The 19,925-nt window shown below is 45.9% G+C and overlaps 1 protein-coding gene across 3 annotated transcripts; it reads right to left on the bottom strand.

The window, feature by feature from the left end:
- Positions 1 to 6,276: 6,276 nt before the first annotated feature.
- On the bottom strand, positions 6,277 to 19,802 carry DCTN5-p25 (Dynactin 5, p25 subunit). 3 transcript variants are annotated; one of them, XM_077633723.1, is made up of 7 exons: positions 19,663 to 19,802; positions 18,924 to 19,049; positions 18,769 to 18,837; positions 18,565 to 18,683; positions 17,878 to 17,989; positions 13,464 to 13,566; positions 6,277 to 6,464 (listed from the first exon to the last, which is right to left on the bottom strand). In XM_077633723.1, the coding sequence occupies exons 2-7, from the start codon at positions 18,969 to 18,971 to the stop codon at positions 6,361 to 6,363; spliced, it is 555 nt and encodes a 184-aa protein (XP_077489849.1). In that variant the 5' UTR covers positions 18,972 to 19,049; positions 19,663 to 19,802; the 3' UTR covers positions 6,277 to 6,360. The 3 variants fall into 3 exon arrangements, with proteins under 3 accessions (XP_077489849.1, XP_077489848.1, XP_077489851.1); XM_077633722.1 differs by having other exon boundaries at positions 18,924 to 19,006; positions 19,663 to 19,746; XM_077633725.1 differs by lacking the exon at positions 19,663 to 19,802 and adding an exon at positions 19,079 to 19,233 and having other exon boundaries at positions 18,924 to 19,006.
- Positions 19,803 to 19,925: the final 123 nt, after the last annotated feature.

Here is a 19,925-nt window from a genome sequence, read left to right as displayed (position 1 = left end):
CCTATCAGGATTTTTTCTGCTGTTCCTTCCGCTTAGCAGTCAGTGCCGTGAGGAGCCCTGCTCCCACTGCATATACCACGGCTTTGGCGATAGCTCGGTATTTATTTTCTGAGTTTCGCTTTTCACAGACCTCACAAAGAGAGCGTTTTCATACTGAGGTTGTTTGAAAGAAAAAAAAGCGCTTAAAAGGGGCGCGGTGTAATTTATTCTAAGCGCGCACTCCGGCATCTCAGTGCTTTCAGCTGTGGTGCTGCACTGAGTTGAAGGGATCGCAGAGCCGTTTCCTCGGAATAAAGGCTGTAGCTCCCAATAAAGCCGACGCCCGATTGCACCTCTCTGGGCTCCGGGGCAACGTTTACGAGTCTGACTGCCGAAAAATTTATTGCGCTTGAAGAAGTGGAAGCATAAACTTTATCACCTGCCATCTCATTTTTGTTTTTGTCTCCTCGCCTGCCTGATTCCTACACTTTCTGTTTGTTTCAAATAAAATGGAATCCTTGTTAACGTACTGTACGGAAGTGACTCCAAGTGCAGACACAAGTACAAAATTGGAGCGAAATCTACACGTAGGCAAGTTTGGGGTACAGCTAAATTATTTTAATGCGTAGTTTCGACGTGAAACTCCACACATGCCATAGCGTCCTACTAAAGCTGCTAAAAGTGTAATTAAAAGGCTGGGATATGCAACCGAACCTCTTCTCAAACTCGTTCCACAGCTGCGCGTTGCGAACGCTGTTCAAATCAACCGCGCATAAGGAAAGTAAAGAAAAAAAGGAGTGGCAAGTGACGACACAGTGGTCACATGACCATTCGCCCCACCCTTTCTGTATCTGACGAAGCCAGTTGTCGTAGTGCATTGTAGCGTAGTTTGTTGTGGGTGTTCTTGGCTTTGCGGTGACACGGTTTTGTGCTCAGCACCTCGCTTATACTAGATCGAACCGTTTTTAACTGACGCAGTGTAATGTGCGGCGCGAGCGTTTGCGCGCCTGCGCAGCTGTTGTCAGCCGCTCTAGTAGCAGCCGGTTCACTGTCGTTTCCATGCCCGCCAGCCCATTTTTTGAAATTTTTTGCAGGTCTCAACGAAATGAGCATCGTACGGCATCAGCCTCCTGTCCAGTGCGGCTAGATTTGCCAGCTTACATCACGATGGCAACGCTATGTTTGTGCACACGGTTCTGTGGTGTAATGGTTAGCGCCTTGGTCTCGCGATCACTGGGGCCGGGGTTCGATTCCCCATTCACATCTAGCTGCTTTGAGTTCGCCCCTAGAGCTCAAAGTCGTTTCCTAGTGTGATAAATAATAAATTGCCGCATTTGATAGTGAGAGTGGTCATTCACGGGCTGCTTTCAAGACTGCGGTATGACATTTTTTTTTTTTTTTTTTCCTGGCTGCGTTGACAGCACACGTCCATCGCCCGTGGTTGCGAATGACATCGTTTTAGCTGCAGAGCAATGTACGCCCCTGATCATTTGTTTTTCACGAAGCAGCCCACAACAATTAGCTGCAAACCCTTCGACTGTTCCGTGGCGTAGTGTACAGCATGTCCGTCTCACGACAGAAAGGTTGCGGGTTCAAATCGCATTCACGTCTAATTTGTCTCGCAAACCTGAGGCGTCTTTAGTGACGTGATAAACTAATTTCTTCCGCAAAGTAGTGGGAGAGAGCTGGCTTGGCCTTTCCCAAGAAAGCGGCAGTACAGATTTTTTTACGACGTTCTATTAAATGGACTTGTGCGATTTCGTGAAGCTCGCGAATCTGCAATGTATGCAAAGATTGCTTTTGTGTACCAAAATTTTTAATATGAATAGACACAAGCCTGTACATGCAGGATTTTGCTGCTGGAGGGGCTTTAATTCAGTTTTAATCCATTCGTGCATAGTTGAAAATATTTGCTTGGGTTACACATTGGCGGAAAAATGTCAGCTAAACTGCTGTGCAGGTAATGGTCATTATTGGCTCAGGGTGATTTACACAATGAAGTGCATGCTCAAGTTTCATGTGATGACCCAACAATATGGTCATCAAAAGCGAACTACTACTTTGCGATCAACATTTACTGTTGTAATTGTAACATGTTCAGTAACAAGTATGCCGTCATTTGCTGTATGTTGCATGCCATTTAAAATTCAAGCATTTTTTTTTTTAGCACATGTAGAAAACTCTAAGAAAATGCAGGCTCAAAACCTTCAGTCTGCAGAATGGTGAAATGTTTTTGCACCCATTCTTCACAATGGTGCAAAACAGTCCGGGCTGTACGTGGCCGAAGTAGAACATGTAGATGCATTGTATTGAAGGTTGCCAGCGCACTTGCCAGCCTGTAATGTAGATATGTGAAGCAAATATTTTTTGCAAGTGCCAATAGCTAAAGGGAAAAACTTAACATAAAGAAAGCTTGCAAAAAGTGCTTTCTGTTACTATCTTTTTCAGAATTGCCGCAAGAAGCATGCGTGTCAGAATACGGTAGATATAACCACGATTGTGTGATTGCTGAGGTTCTTTTCTATCCACAGGAACCGAGTGTATATTTGAATTGAATGAATGTGGTATTTTTGCTGAAAACATTATAATTACCATGCTCTTCAAGTAACCATTGAGTGGAATTACTGCTGTCACCACTGATGTAATCGTCAAGAAAGGCACAAGTAGAGAGGACGTTAGATGGAAAATACACATCTGAAATCCTTAAAGGTGAAAAGAAAAGTTAGTAAGGGGAAGGGGAATGTAGCAACATTGCAGCACTTCACATACCATTATGTATCATGCAGACCTCTTGTATCTTACCAGTTGCAAAACTCCACTTCAAAAAGTGCCTAGTTTTATTAGCCACTTTACAAGTACTTACACTTGTTCTATGCACATTACCTCCAGAGCACACTTTCTTCATGCCGCCGTGGTGGCTCAGTGGTTATGGCGCTCAGCTGCTGACCTGAAAGATGCGGGTTTGATCCCAGCCCCGGCAGTCGAATTTCGATGGAGGCAAAATTCCAGAGACCCGTGTACTGTGCGATGTCAGTGCACGTTCTAAGAACCGCAGGTGGTCGAAATTTCCAGTGCCCTTCGCTACAGCGTCCCTCACAGCCCAAGTCGCTTTGGGATGTTAAACCCCCTTAAACAATAAACAACTTCTTCTTATCCTTGTGACTGGAGCCCAGTCAAGCTGCAAGAGTGGCTTTTTTTCCGCTTACTCTCTTCCTGTTGCACTCTTTATGTCAAATGAAAGCTGTTCAACTGACTATTTCATTCATACTGTCAACCTGAAAAGGCAATTATTGAGTAGGCTGAACATAGCTAGGTGCTGCAAAGCACCTGCAGCACCTGCAGAGCAGCTCTTGAGCAAAAACACAACAAATAATTGTAATTCATACCCTGGTCATTTTGTCTTCTTAACTCATGCACACCCTACTCTACCTGGGATTGCAAAGAAAGCTGACCTATCATTACTTATCCCGTACCGGATTAGACTCTCCTTTTTTCATGCAAAGTATATGCTATGAATCCACATATATATATGGATAGATTGTTCGCAACCACAAGGCACTATGGTCATTTCAATGATACAGGTCACGATTAAGCTGTAAATTTCACAGAAGACACCTTATATTGGCCCCAAACTGACCACACTTCAAGTAGCTGTTCACAACATTAGTAAGCAAGCACCCCAGTGATGAGCTGTACTCTGCAATTCTAAAATTTCCACCTGCTGTGCCTGAAAACGACCTTACAACTATGGCAATCATGAGAGGCAGACAATTCAGTCAAGGATGCCTCCCCCCACCTCTTAGAGAGGATTTTTCTTTAGGAAAACTATAAAAAACCGCAATGTTTGACTGAAGAAAGTCCTAGAAATAAATTGCGGCAACTAAACCGCACTCTGCAAGGGTCAGTCATAAATCTATCCCTGGATCACAAGCAACTTGCTGCAGAGATCAGACATGTGCAACATCGTGCTTCCAGTACATAGCAACTTCCAGTACACAGTGGCACTGTTAGTAGCGACCTAGCTGGCAGTGCCGCTCAACTGGTACAAAGGTGCAAGTAAAATGTCCACATTCCTCTGACAAGAGCCGAGACTGCAAGACTGCTTCATATGCTCGCTCGCTACATGGAGTGCTCCAGAAGACTTGGGGGCACTGCACGCACAGCCCTCGATTCATTATTGTACCGTAAGCTACCACCTGACTTCTTCCACTAAAGAAACTGTGTATTGCGAGTGGCATTCAGAAATGTTTCTTCCCATCTGGTTGCAATGGCGGACTTTCCTGCTCGCAAGCACGGCAGTTGCACACCGATTTTGCCACAGCACCCACTTCGACAGTCCAGTATTGCTGGAAACAGCACTCCACCACTAGGATTAATTTCCTTTAACAGAGGTCACGATTATGGGGCAAAGGCCTTGACCTCCCTCAGCTAGGAAATCCAGGAAAGTGCTACACAAATATTTAAAAAACACAAACTTGATCATCTGATCGTAGACTCACTGTGGGTGGCTGGTGTTCTTACAGACTCAAAGACATGAACACACTTCATAGTGCAATCTGAACTGCTCTTTCATTCCTTTCTCTACTCTATTTTGCTCCCTTTACTTTCACCTCTCTCTTCTTCCGAGCACTTCTTTGCTACCTTAATCATTTTGCAGCGATACGTAAGCTTACATCTGCTCCCATAGCATTGATCCAAGATGCAGTAGAAGTGCTGTCATACCTGTAAAGCCATTACTCTTTTATTCGTTCACTTACTGTTAAGGGCCCAAGTGCACTACAGAATGTTCGGTTTAGTTTTGTTTTATGGGGGTTTAACGTCCCAAAGAGACTCTAGCTATAAGGGACACCGTAGTGAAGGGCCCCGAAAATTTCGACCACCTGGGGTTCTTTACCGTGCACCAACATCGCTGTGTCCACGGGCATTTAGAATTTCACCTCCATCGAAATTCGACCACAGTGGCGGTTGCTACAGAGGGTGTGGATGCAATTATCAGCACAAAAGATAAAAACAGTGTTTGACAATACAAACCCGTTTCTGCTCTGCTGCGAACGAGAACCTCCTGGTGCACCATTGCTTCAGGTGTCTTTAGCGCATACAGCATACCGACATTCTCTCCAAACACGAAGGGCACATTACAAAGAAAAAGAGATGGGTAATTTGCTGATACAAACAGTTCCTAATGGGGTCCTAAAATCTTCCCTTCTCAACCTTGCTAGCATGACAGAAGCTACAAAGGCAGCATACACAATGAAACTGAAGCTCCTTGAAATTCCGACTTCACACACAAGTGACAGGTACCATCAGCACCAAATTAAACACATACAGGACAACCGAAAAGCGAGCACAAAAAAATAAATATATTAGCTACTGGAGAGGCAACACTTTGAAAGAGCAATGCTTATGTCTTCGAAGTGAAAATAAAATGCGCTATTATTCAGCCGCCCTCAGCCTAGACCTACTCATTCCGCTATTCGCACTCAACTGTCTTGTTCACATTATGATGCTGAGAGTACATAAAAGGACACACCCAGTTGCTAAACACGTGCCTTCTCTTTGATTCTCCCTTATTACTTCGTTTTTCAAGAAAGCATGAACCAACTCGCGCAAAAACAAGTTGTACCCAATGCTCCACCAATAATGCACACATTATCGTGCTCCATCTCTCCCTACCTTCTTTGTGCCCATTTTTTCGTCAATGAGCTTTGCTGTTTTCTAGTGAAAGGCAGAGGGCCCATGAGGGTGCTGCAATTTCACTCATCACCATCATCAGCCTGACTACACCCACTGCAGGGCAAAGGCCTCTCCCATGTCTCTCCAATTAACCGTGTCCTTTGCCAGCTGCATCCACCCTTTGCCTGCAAGCTTCTTAATCTCATCCGCCCACCCAACCTTCTGCCGACCCCTGCTACGCTTGCCTTCTCTTGGAACCCACTCCACTACCCTTAAGGGCGAGCGGTTATCTTGCCTTTGCGTTACATGCCCTGCCCAAGCCCATTTCTTCCCCTTGATTTCGAATAGGATGTCATTAACCCGCATTTGTTCTTTCACCCACACTGCCCGCTTCAAGGTCTCTTAAAGTTACACCTATCATTTTTCTCTCCATGGCTAGCTGCATTGTCCTGACGCCACCGCAGACACCATCCAGACAAAATACTAAAACACATGGACGGTTGCCCAGGAATGTTAAGAATCACAGCAAAGGGCTGACCAGCACTTCAGCCTTCTCCACAAAACCCATTCGGCATCATAGAAACTGAGCGCACTTTGCAAGACAACGCGAACAAAGCGCAGAGCTGGGTAACAGTCGTCGTAAAAACCCAGCATTGCAGCATTTTAATTCATTCATTTAAATACATAAATCCAAAATAACATTTGGGGCTAGCTGGCAGCACCCTCTGATGGCTTGAAATGGTGGTAGTATGCCTTGGTGAAGTCTGTCATCAGATCTTGTGTGCACTCTGGGAGTTCACCAGCAAACAGACCTGGAGGTCAGGGAAGATAAAAGAAGGATACATTATTATTAAATGTGATAAAGACGGGGGTGAGACAGCGAAAATAAGTTTTAAAGCAGTTCTTGGAGCAGAAAAATAAACATTCTGGAGCAGCTATGGAGCAGGACCACAACCTTCTTGGAGCAGTAATAACAGAATTGAAGCAGAATCGACATTTGAGCTAGTTGGTACTGCATCTTGTAAAAATATATAGCGCACTCAGGACTTGGTCTTCCTGTCCTGAGTGCACTTTATTTTTACAATAACAGAATTTTTGAGCATCTTAAGAGGAAGCATGCAGAAAGGAGTGAGTGCCTCCAACCCAAGACTCAGCTTCATTTTTTCAAAGCGATAACCACGGCGGATAACAAACACTGCCAAGCCGGTCAGCTGCCGAGCTTGTGAGCTTGAGACTGAATCTCAGCCGAGCTGTTCACATTTCAATTTGGTCGAGAAGTAAGAACGCTCACGTGCTGTGCAATGTCGCCACCAGTTACAGAACCCCAGACAGCCCTCCGCTGAGCCATGTCTCACTGCTAAGGTGGATATTCGGGACATTAAAGCCTATATATCTACCACCTGTCAAGGATACCGTAGTTGAAATCAGGAAGAAGAAAAGGGCATGAGCAGGGCATGTTGTGAGAACACATGATAAGTGATGGTCCCTTGAGGTAACTGGATGGATTCGAAAAGAAGGCAAGTGTAGCAAGTGGCACCAGAGAGTCGGGTGGGCGGATGAAATCAGGAAGTTTGTGGGGATAAGGTGGTCGCACCTGTTGCAGGACAGGCCTTTGTCCTGCAGTGGGAATGAGCAAAAGAAGACAATGCAAAATGATGTGCACACCGATATCCAGAAGTCCATTCAGCAAAGTGGATTCTTTCTCAGTGCTTCACATGCGATACCTATGGCAAACACGCACTGATAACGTGTTTAAAACCAATGATTACTGACAGCATATTAATTCACAAGTAACACAAAGAATTTACTTTCTCTTATATGCCCTTCTATTAAAAGTTGAGGGTTGAATAAGGCTCTGAGTGTCAACCATAACTGCAAAGTGAAAAGTTCAGAACTTGTTGCTCACACCATACCACAGTCTCAATAAGCGAATTTCAGAGACTGCGGTTTTCACTAATTCCACATTTCACAAGTCTTTTAACACCTGAGAGCCTCAAATGTCGTACATTTTTTTTCCCACACCACCCAGGCTACCCTTCAAATTCCAGCACTACATTTTTTTTTTCTCTGTGTTTCAGTTACGGGGTCCTCTCCAAAAGCTTTCTGAACGATCTGTGCATTCACTGACAGCAAATATCCACACTGAATAGTCTAAATGCACCAGTAAAGTCACTAATGCAGACCCCCACATATTCCGTTACCCAATCAATTCACTAATTCTGTATACAGTACCCCTATTTCATTCGCTTACCATTCACAAGCATGCCAAACACCCCCTCCCCCCATTATTAAAGGGACACTGAGGAGAAATTGAAGTTGGCTTGTATCGATAGAATACCAGCTCCTGATCACAAAAACGCCGCTCTTACTGAAAACAAAGCTCTTGTAAGGTAGAAAATAGCAAGAACCAAAATACAGGTATCGCCACCACAGGCCAATCTCGCACGTACAAGCGTGGTGACGCCATAGGACAAGAGACGCCACCTTGGAGGAATTTTCCATCCTACTTGGTGTCGCGAATCTCTGAGGCTGACAAAGGTAGGTTGCACATATCAATATTGAAGTAAGTTTTGTTTTAAAACCAATAGTGCACTTTTATCACACAACGAAGGCAGGCAAAAGACAACCTGAATATTGGAAGCAAAGAAAACGGATGCTTGGCAGCGCCACAGGTGGCCAGGAGAGTTTCGATTTATTATGGCACTTCGCGTCTATGAGCTTTGCGTGCCCCGTGGTTTTGTTTTTGACGCGCTTCGATTTACAAGCGCCGAACAGCAGAGGAACTCCAAGTGCCGCTTCAAGTGCTAGTTCACCTTTGAAGGAGCCTGTTAAGGCTTGTCATATGATCGCCATGATCGATGTAAAGCTATGATGGCACGATGGTCGGTGATCGTACAAGGCAGCACTTGTGTATTCGCACGCTTGCCCGGCGAAACATTCCCGGCTGTGCCAGTCAACTTCAAACTACTTCACGGAAATCGTTTATTAGGGACGGGAGACAAGGTACAAGGCAGTTCAGGAAAATTGCTGATGGCCTAGCTCTGTTAGGCCAGGATATACCTAGCGAAAGCGCGGAGATTTCTGTATCAGAAGAGTGCATTCACTAGATACGCCTTTATTGACGGCTGTAACTTGAGCCATCGTGGCGGAGTGGTAGCGTTTCCGCCTCAAACGCCGAAGGCCCTGGTTCGATTCCGAACCTCGGCACTGGACTTCTTTTCTTTTATTTAGGGAGTGGGCGGGGAGTTTCATTGGCTCCCATGGATGCCGCCGCTGAATACGTTGGTTAGCGGTTAGGCGCAGGCTCTGTTAAGGCGCATTTATGCTGCGGCGAGGCGCGCGCGTGCGCTGCACGGCAAAGTCACGTCGGTCAAAGCGAGACCCTCTATACTCCAACTGCGCTTGACCGCCGACGCGATCGGCGGCTTCGGCGCACTCTGACCGTACTGGCGGGGAGATTGGAGCATGTATCTATTTCGCGCCGAGCGCGCCAGCCGCCGCCGGGCCGGCCAGACTGATTTGGCTCCGCGGCGAGGTGCGCGTTATATTCAATAGCTGTGGCAGTTGGGCGGAACTGTTGTTTTCGAGCTTGGCTATTTTAATCCATTCACAGTACATATCTGAAGGTACATGCAAGTTGGCGAGAGAGCCAGATCCAGTGGACCCGTTGGATCTAGCGGAAGCCGTTGAAGCGTCGTGCGCCGGCTTTCGTTTCAAGCCGCCGACTTTAAACGCGACCGCCCTCGAGCACCCATTTGTTTTTTGTGGCAAAAAAATAAATAAATAACTTGGCCCTTGCAACCGTGGGAGACCTCGACGCCGCCTGCTGCGCCGTGCAACTGCGCCGTTCAAGGAATCACAATCCGTTGGCCCCAAAGCCCCGGCCAGCCTCCGATGGGCGCAAGGCGCCGACCTTGTCCTGGCCCCTTGCGACTCCCCGCACTGCGGTTATGATATTTAGTTTGCAACGGCTGCTCTCTGAGGAAGGGGGAAACCACCCGCCGGCGCCTAACCTAACCGTGCTCCCTCAAAAGCATCACACGCTCTGTGGGTCGCTGAAATGCTGGCCAGAGTTTTTGCGAGAACTACGTCGTAGGGTTCGGGAATGGGATCCATCGTAACGCTGGCAAGACGCCGGTGCAAACGTAAACGAAGCGACGGTAGCGACCCCCGATAGATGCCTTCAACGTGCAGCGGCGGTAGCTTTCATTTCGGCAGCTGCTAGACCGCACCGCTAGCCGCCAGAAATCACGGAGTCTCCGTTTACGTCACGTTTCACGTCACTCCGTTCTGTGTCGTCATAAGAGTTCTCGAGTTTGAATCGGAGCGGCGGGAAAAAAATTTTTCAACTTCGAATCCAAATTTCTTTGAAATAAATGCATCTTTCGCTCCCGGACAAGCGTCAACATAGCCATGAAATGCGGAACTATCAGATATTGCTAACAAAAAAATTTTGATAGGGTTCTCCTCAGTGTCCCTTTAATATTGATATTTTTACAAAGCAAGTGATTTGCAACGCCAACTCTTGTTGTGGATCTGTCCAGCAACGGCTCCCAAGTGCATGCAAGTGCTTCATCTGGAGAGGCAGGCCCACGGAGGAAGTTCACAAACATTCCCCAGACTACACGTGAATGCTGTAACAAAAGAACTAAAGCGCAACGAAGACCAACACACGAAAGGACCACACAAGACTAGCGCTAGTCCTGTGTGGTCCTTTCTTGTGTTCGTTTTGGTTGCGCTTTAGTTCTTTTGTTACAAAATGCACCACCTAGCCTAACAAGAAGTTCTAAACGTGGATGGTAGACGACCGTTTATAGCTACAGACTATCTCTGCAGGTTTCCTTTCACGAAAATGGGAAAAATGCCTTCTTAAACTTTTATGTTCATCATCCCCATCCACCTTTCTAAGCCTGTGCCAAGTGATGTTGCAGTAAACAAAAAAAAACTGCGTTGATATTTTGAAAGTAATCCCAATGCAGCCCATTATTTCATTCAATGATGCCCCAGTACCGATCGAGCGGTCAAGAGTGACAGTAACAACTACAGTAGAATCTCGGTAATACGAACACGGCTGATACAAATTTGTAAAATTCCCTGATTGGAGTGCATTGTGAACAACGTGCGGAATTCCGGATGTTCTGAACTCTCTCCCGTGCCACATCGGATGATAAGAACGCGCGAGCCGCGATCGCACCCTCAAGCACGAAGCGTTGCCTGCACATCGTCGATGTCGCGGTTGCATCGCCAGTGATCGGCGGTGTGCAGCTCTCACATTGCCGAAGTCGCGATCGCTAATCGCACGGGATGCACCACGAGCAATGACAGGTTGTGCGTGGCCCTCACATTGCCGAAATTGCGATCGCTAATCGCGCGGTACGCACAGAGACTAGCGTGGCCGCACGGCCGTGAATAAATCCCGTCAGCCGTACACAGATCTACGTGCATGTATTTTCTACGCTTCTGCATATGAATTTTGTTCGTTTGCTTGATACGAAATTTCGGATGACAAATTTTTTCGCGACCCCGTGAGATTCGTGTCACCGAGATTCTACTGTAATACAAGTGCAACGAGGTAACCCTGGCAAACAGCCTGATAAGGTGCAGGTTAATCCCCAGGTTTAGGAGATAATAAATACAGTCAAAGATCACTCGCTTGACTCTAGCCAGGTGACTCATTTCCATTTATTTTTTTTTCTCGCGCTACATGCCCCTGGAGGCCACATACACAAATGCATATTCATGTCTGATCAAAACGGCACACAGCATGCTGTTTGACACTAGCGGACACAAGGAAACGACCACCCACATTCACTGCCTCTCTTCTCGTTTTGGAGCATAATGCCCTGTCCCGCAGCCCGAGACCAAACCTTTCTCAGAGGCAAATATTCTTCAGCCATGGCCTGACTGTTCCATAGCGCACAGTACCTAAGCCTAAGCAACTGGCAGGCATGTGCACTGCCTCTTATAAGCAATAGAGAAGTGAGGCGAAGGAAAGGCACGGGGGTTATCCACAACAAGAGCCGAAAAAAGGCAAACAAACAGGAAAAACTTCATTTTGAAGCAAGCTGGTTGCAGCTAGAACATGGCTATCTTCTGTGCTTTAAAACAAAACTGGGGATAAATATCGGTTGCTTGTATCAATCAGGTACTGCGCTCTAATCACAAAGAGACCACTGTCGCGAAAAACAGCTTTTATAAGCTATAAAAGACCAAAAAGCAAAACATGGGTGTCGCTATCACCGCATGATTTCATGAGTAAATTGCAGTGCGTTGACACAGATTTTCTGGCATGGATCAGGGGCTACGCTACACCTCATTCAATTCAAAACGGTGGTAACTCGTTCTTCTCAGTAATAACATCCCGAGTTTAAATCGACTGGCGGGAAGGTTTTTTAAATCCGATTTTCTCAACGGTAAATATGTATTTTGCTGCCGAGCTGTCATGAACAAAGCCAGAAAGAACCAGAGAATCAACTTTTACTCAGAAGAGCAACTCAACGAAGTTCTCCGCATTGTTTAAAAGGGTCCCTGACCAGGTTCAGACAATTAAAATTAAAAGCCCAGTTACAACACCTCTTGAAAATATTGGATCCATGCACGCCCCGTGAGGCAGGAAAAATTCAATTCAAAGCATGTTTGCACTCTCCTTTGGCAAAGTCAACCTCCTCAACTTCTACAATAGCACCCAAATCTTAACTGTGCCACCACAGCGAACTGCATTTCATTGGTCCACCATTCAGGTTCGCAAGCGAATGAATGAAGGACAACACCTCGTTTTCTGCATGTTGCTCTCGTTATTTTTCGTTGTGCCATTCGTTTCAGCACAAAGAACAAAAACATGCAATTTAGTTGCTTGTTCTGGCTCATTTAGTATGTCTCTGCGTGACGTGGGCACTACTCTACCTTCGTTTGCTATTCACCTAAGTCATATCTTCATCTTTTACCATAAAAAATGTCTTGTCAGAAAGCTGCTCACGTGTTTCGATGCCCCCCCTAACACTACTGGTACTAATTGTATTTCATGCATACAGCAATGCCAGGGGACGAAAAGCAAAAAAAAATACTTGTCGAGGCAGGGCTGTGACATAGACACTTGACATACTCCGCGTTTCTGTCTTCAAATTCAGGAGAAAGGGGCATTTTTATTGCGAAGGCTTGTCATCCAGATGGGTGACAGTGGGTTTAACGTCCCACATCAACTCAGGCTCTGAGGGATGCCGTAGTGGAGAGCTTTGGATAATTTCAACCTCCCGGGGTTCTTTAACGTGCACAGTACACGGGCCTCTAGCATTTCACCTCCACAGAAATGCGACCACAACGGTCAGGATTGAACCTGCATCTTTCGGGCCAGCTGCTGAGCGCAACAACTGCTGAGCCGCCGTGGCGGCTACCCGGAGAGGTGAACGAAACTGACTCAAATCGAAGAGGGCATGGAAGACAAATCACTTGAATACGACAGCCGTAACTCTGCTGTTGATGACTGTTTTAAGAAAATTTTAGCGGCTCAGTGTTCCAGTGACGACACCCGACAACTGCACCACCTGACGACAATTCTGGCACTTTTCTTAGTTTTCAAAACATCGCTAGGTGACTTCAAACCCATTTCTCTGCATTTATGGTTTAAAGTATTATGTCGCCCCTGAATCAAGCCACGTTTGTAATTTGCCATCTACCACCACATAACACACCTTGAGCACCATCGTGATCCCATTGCTTTACCAGATCAATCAGTGCTTTTGCTGATCCATCACTGGGAGGGGGGTGTAAAAATTAGAGCATGTACACAGGTCAACTGAAGGGAGACAACTTGCCTGGGGATCCAGAGAAGACGGCAAATGCTGGCACGACGGTCTCGGGTGCCAGCACTGTATTGTCCTCGATCATGCAGCAGTCCTTGAGCACGCTCCGACGCCCCTGAGCGAACACAAGGCAAAGGTGAAGCTCAACCACACTTCAGGAAGGATGAACAGCTCATCGGAGGTCTCTGAGAGGAAGCAATTAAGCAGCTACAAACTCACACTGTAAGCTAGTCACGCATTTCTTTACTGTACACCAACTGTCAAAAGTTTATTGAATGTAACATTGTTGAATAAATTTAACTGCTTTGCATTCAGAGCACATTGCTTGAGATTTACTTTTGAACTGTGTGATTTGCATGCTTACAATAAGGTTGTACATGTCTATTCAAGCTAAGCGCAGAGATGGTAGCGGCATTAGGTTTTTTTGGACAGTGGGTATAGTATAGGTAAATACTGGGACCTATTGCAGTGCCAAGCTCCTTTGTACGGTGAGCAAAGCAATGAACATGAAAGCTGGAAGAAAAAAAAACATAATTCATGTTTCACACTGAGGTCAGTGACCCAGTGATGTCAAATGGAATTTAGGACTCGAATGCGAATGCCACGAACTCGCACACCACGAGTTGGATGAGCTTGTGAAGCAGCACCTCTGGTGGCTCCTTTTTTATTGCTTTTTGTCTGTTTTGTGCTTTAAATTCTATTATCCATCAGTGCAAAATAGCAGCTCCAAGATATGAAATGTTTTGTTTCATTATTATTGCTTACAATATAGAGTGTGTGACTTATCAGGTTGCTCATCATAAAAACATTGCGATATTTAGTGTGGAGAAGTGCATGCTGACTGCCCACAGGTACGTGACATCCGCACTACTTTCTTTAAAAAAATTCGCTTTTGCTTACAGGAGTATAAAAACCAAATTTTCGTTGCATGTTACCTTCTTTACAACAACGTGTAAGGATTGGTGTCATGGGGTATAATATCCCAAAGCGACTCCCGCTATGAGGAAGCCGTAGTGGAGGGCTGCGGACAATTTCGACCACCTGGAGTTCCTAAACATGCACTGACACCACACAGTACAGACGCCTTTAGCATTTCGCCTCCCTCAAAATGCGACCGCCGTGGCCGGTATCAAACCCACATCTTTAGGGTCAGCAGCCAATCACCATAACCACTGAGCTGCCGTGACGGCACAACACATAAGGCATTAGTATACATGGTTTACCATGTGGTATTGACCTATGACTGCTAAATAATTTAAAACTGAATTTGCTCTTTTCTTCAAGTTCGGCTTCAATAACCAAATGATGACCATGATGTCCAAGGTGCATGCAAGTCCTATGAAGCACGAGAAAATGAGATATACCATATTTGCTCACATAATTTGGGCGCTTTTTCCTCTAAATTAAAGCCTGAAAAAACGGGGTGTGCAAATTACACAAAAACATTCTAAACACATCTTGAAAGCCTCTAGAAAGGTCAAAATGCACAATATTTATACGGTATATTGTCGCCTACATGTCGGCACCCCCAACTCGTACCCCTTGCAGGCCAAAAGAAAAGACTCCAAATATAAGACATATACTCCCTCCCCATCTCCGACTCAACGTTATGTAGTTCTCTATGGGATACCATGACGGCATGTGTGCAGCTCAAAGAAATAAACACGCAATGATACAACCACGAAGCCAGTAGTCAGGGTGAAACAGAGGCAAAAGATGATAAAACGGCGCCCTCGCGTGCGTCTGGGCTGACCAGCAGCAAACTGAACAGCAAACGGATCTCTAGTTTCAGACCCTGGCACATGCCAGAGGTTACCGGAAGTTTGCTCTTGCAACTATTTGTCTGGGAAAGCGGCCGCCAATGCGAGTGATCTGGGTAAATGGCATGCAATCCGTCCCCCTACCACTGACACCTTTCGCAGCCGCGCATGTCAACACGGCCGCGCCGATCTTCCCAAGCCTGTCTTGCGTGCACCCACGTGCATGCTGGCAGTCTGGCACAGCAGGGAGCGCAAAATATGCAAGTAAATGTTTTGTTTTATAAACTCGGGGTGTGCAAATTACGTGAGTAAAACCGTAATTTCTTCTTCATTCACTGCCATTCCAGCTCTTGAGGCAATTGGCTGTAGTAATGTAGTGAATTAAAACGATGATGATGATGATGATGATGATGATGATGATGATGATGATGATGATGATGATGATGATGATGATGAATGTTTATGGCGCAAGGGCATCAATGGCCAAAGAGCGCCATGACACAAGGTATCTTTTGACTTCTCAAGCTGGGGTCAAAGACCCATTTTTCAAGCATTTCACCCAAAATAAGCCGAGCACCAGACCAGGGGAAAGCTTGTACCCATTGTATCACCGGTGGGTACCCGGCGGCACTGGGGATCGAATCCCGCACCTCCCGCATGGGAGGCGGATGCTCAATCTCTCGGCCACCGCTGCGGTGAATTAAAACGACATTGCACCAATTATATCAGCTTTTTTTCATGCAACACATGACCTGTGATAAACTTTGACACTGCAGCCATTGTTCGACTCTTGAAGCAGAATCCAAAAAGCATAAGAGAAGAAACAATTATAAATTATGTAGTGGCCGAAGGTGACTACTACGTGGTGGTTCATGTATTTTAATATATTGCACGCCATTACAAACAAAAGAACATGCAACCAGAAATTTAGTGTTTCAGCAGTCAAGCCTACCATATGACGGCCACAGTTATAACAAATGCTTGCTTATTACGAATGAGGGCAGTGTCCCCATCAAAATATGCATCTTAGATAAGTGAAGAGCCATGGTGACATAACTAAGGATGAACAAGGAGGTGCCCTAAACTCAGCCTTACAGTTGAAAAACTCACTTCTAGTAAGCACAGAGATTGAGGAGCATCTCCGAGCCACCGTGACATCTGCCCCCCAGACCAGGAAAGAATATGGCAACCCAAATATAACAGAAAAGGTTAGACATTAACGACAAAATGGCACAGTTATACCAAGTGCTGCCAAGAAAAATGCAACACCTGCGCTGTTGGAGGAAACAGCAGGCTTTTGCGTTAACATTGTCCCGTGCACGAGGATGGATGACTGCAACTGGCAGCAGCTAGTCCCCTTTTTCATCGGCAAGTCTTACAAGCTGCAATGCTTTAGGAGGTAGGTTTTTGTATACTACAAGCCAAACAAAAAGGCCAGTATAATGCGTTACTTTTTGTTGTTATTCAACAAGCGTACGACCAGGCATAAGTTTCAATTGAACGATGAGTATTGCACACAGTTTGCTCACCTAGTGGACTGTGGAGTTTGGCCATTACATAGCAAAAAAAATACAAGGTCCTGCTTGTGCTTGACAACTTTCTGACACACCACGTGTTGCCTTCTCTGAATGTGGTGACAATGCTCTTCTCGCCATCGAATGCCAAGTGCAAGATACAACTACCAGACATGGGCGTCATTCACACACTCAAGGTATCCTATCATCAGCGCATGTTGACAACAATTGACACACTAGGTGGTGACGGTCTGGTAAGAATATCTCTGTAGGCCGCTGCGAAAACGATTAAGGTCATGTGGATGGGACTGCAGAGTGCATCAGGAATTGTTTCCGTAAAGCATGATTTATGGACCAAGGAATGACCGGAGACGCTGTTGAACACTTGCATGATTACACACGTGAATTTGCAGGAACGTGCTGTTGATGCACAGGTGGCTGGACATAATTTCCCGTGGGATGACTTCATTGGTTTAGGATATGACACCAGCATCACAAGGCCATGCACAGACCATGTCATTGTACACGAACTACGAGCATTCCCCGACTGTGAAGAATCAGATGAAGATGATGAGAAGGCCAACCTGCCACCAGCTGCCACAAACGCTTTAACGGCATATCATCCTCTTAAAGCAGCTTGTTGGAACCTAGGGACTCGGTGAGGAAGATCTGTATGACCATCCTGGAGAGCTTGGAAAGTGCCATGATCAGGGGTGAATTTATGGGTCACTCTCAGAGGGGGCAGTTGGGGAGGGCAATGGTCACATTTGAACAATGTATTTCTTGGCCGTTATTGTTAAAAAAAAAAAAAAAAACGGGCTTCAGCATGCAGTTTTCCTCTGCAAAATTTCTGCTTAGGGGGGAGGGGGGAACACGGTCGGTGATGACACCACCTGTATTTCGTTTTCTGACCTTTTCATTTTTAAAAACTCCATTTTTAAAGAAAGTAGAGCCTTTGTCATTAGTGCAGGGTAGCCTATCGACACAGGCCAACTTCAATTTGCCTTCAGTATCCCTTTAAACTTAAACACAACTGTTGGCACTTACAGAAATAATTTCCCGCCTGTATTTGCTGTAACGCAGTACACGGAACTTAAATTAAGAAAAAAAAGGAAACGGTTTCTTAGGAAAAGTAAACGAAGATGGACTCACGATAACACAGTTCTTGCCGATGTAGACGAAAGAACCGACATGGCCTGCATTGACGACAGTGCCCTCACCAATGAAAACGTGGTCTCCAATATGAAGTGGAAAGAAGGCCACACTGCAAAGGCAAGAACCGATTAACGTCAAGTAAAAATTGCTCTTCAATTTCGCAACACAATACCAGCTCGTTAAACACTGGCATTAAAATGTGAAAGCCAGCCCTGAAAAGAGACTAAACTGGCATCAAGACGCAGCTATGAGTATCTAATCGACAAAAATCTAAGAACAGTATGACTGACCGACCATGCAAAGTATGCCAAAGGAGAAGTTCTGCAAATGTGCATCATGAACCAAAGATTACAGGATTACGTAGGGAAATGGGACGCCATAAACATCTTCAATTATCGAATGCTGTCACACTCTGTGTGACTATGAAACCAAACACTAACCTAATTTAGTTCTTCAGTTCTCAACAACAAGCCTTGCACAGGTCAGGCTGAGGAATGAGCGGGATACTCATGGGGATACATTACTCAAGGAGCAATGCAAACATTTTGAGAAGCAACAGAGCAAACTCCACTTAATGCCGGCATCGTGCACCGGGTTACTGATCTGCCCGTCGACACAAAACACTTCGCTCCGAGTGAACCGAATGACGGACGTGTACCCAGAGAACACGCGAAAATAACCTACCCTTTGCTAAACTTCTTGAACGGCGGCCTGATTACTGACCGGCTGCTGATGACACAGTGCCTCCCAATCCTTACGTTCGCCAAGTCACCACGTATAATCGATTCGGACTGAATGATTGTCTGCAAAGAAACATGACAAGTATGACGCCGGCGATCCCCAACACGTCGAAACGCCAACAAAGGAACACGCAAACATACAGCATACCTTTCCATTAAGGACTATGTTGTGGCTGCCGCAAAGCACCGAGTTTCGGCTCACTTTGTTTCCCGACGCCTGTAACACAGCAAGAACGAAATCGAAGGAGTGATTCAAATTACACGACAACCGAAAGCGCACGCAGAGCCGAAGGCCCCCCTCACCGTTTCTATGTAGTCCTGCTTGTTGTACCAGACGTCGACGACATCCATTTCACACCTCTGTCCCAGACCTTTCTCTTGTGATACTATCGAAGACAATGAGGTTACAAAGAGTCAAGTTGCTCGACTCTGAAAGACGAAAACAGACCGCCGCCCACCTGCTTTAGGAACCAGTCTAGACGGCCATGTTGCGATTCATACATCCAGTAATGGCAAGCAAGAAGCCGTGGATTGGATTGGCTGTTGTAAGCCTTAGCGGCGCTTTTCAGCACGTTTATTCAGAGATGGGCATTTGCGTCATTTGTCTACTGCACTAAATAGGCAAGTAAAATAAGCAAGACCACGCAAATTATACCTTCAATACACCATCGCGAAATTTTTACGCCATGAACACACAAATGCGCAAGGAGACGATAAATTTCCAACGCGAGAGTTCTTCCGCGCGTTCAGAAAACAAGTATGACGTCTTTTTCACACAATGCTTCGATATGCTTATGAGTCAGCTGTTGGAAGTAAAACAAAGCGGGTCACAGAAAGTGTGACAAGATTGTGGAATTCTGTAAGCAGAAAGTAACCCGATAACATCTACGCACTTTTTCGCGTGATGCGCATATTAGGCCTAAGAACGAGTTCAGTGTGTACGGGCGTAACGGTGCATTAACCTCACTAGCGTCATTTTCATTTCAGGAAAAACGCCGCTAGAACACACAAGATGATAGCGTAGCAAGCGCGCGTTAAATACCTTTAATCCCGATCGCGCACGTTATAAGCTTCATCAGAGGGAAGCCAACAACTTCGCACACACTGGCACATTTGCAAAAACGCCGAAAATATGAAAAGACCGACAACCCATAGCACCTGCTTCGGTTTGTTTACAAACAGAGCACACTTCCGAGCCGTGTTTTGAGCCGAGGCGGAAGCGGAAATGGCTCCACTGCGGCGACCCAATAGGAACGCGTCCTGTGATCACGCATGACCAATGATGCCCCGCGTAGCCGCCTGACG

Source organism: Amblyomma americanum, chromosome 8 (assembly GCF_052857255.1).
Source record: "Amblyomma americanum isolate KBUSLIRL-KWMA chromosome 8, ASM5285725v1, whole genome shotgun sequence".
NCBI classification, from domain to species: Eukaryota; Metazoa; Arthropoda; class Arachnida; order Ixodida; family Ixodidae; genus Amblyomma; species Amblyomma americanum.
Note: the sequence above shows the minus strand (reverse complement) of the source record. Positions and strands in the feature narration are given on the sequence as shown.

Bases quoted from the DNA above. Each gene is read 5' to 3' on its own strand.
- DCTN5-p25 (XM_077633722.1), bottom strand. From the start codon at position 19,696: ATGAAGCTTATAACGTGCGCGATCGGGATTAAAG. The intron at 19,007-19,662 runs GTATTTAACGCG...TGTCTTCGATAG, and splicing joins GTGCGCGATCGGGATTAAAG to TATCACAAGAGAAAGGTCTG. The intron at 13,567-17,877 runs GTGAGTCCATCT...GTGTTCGCTCAG, and splicing joins TCGGCAAGAACTGTGTTATC to GGGCGTCGGAGCGTGCTCAA.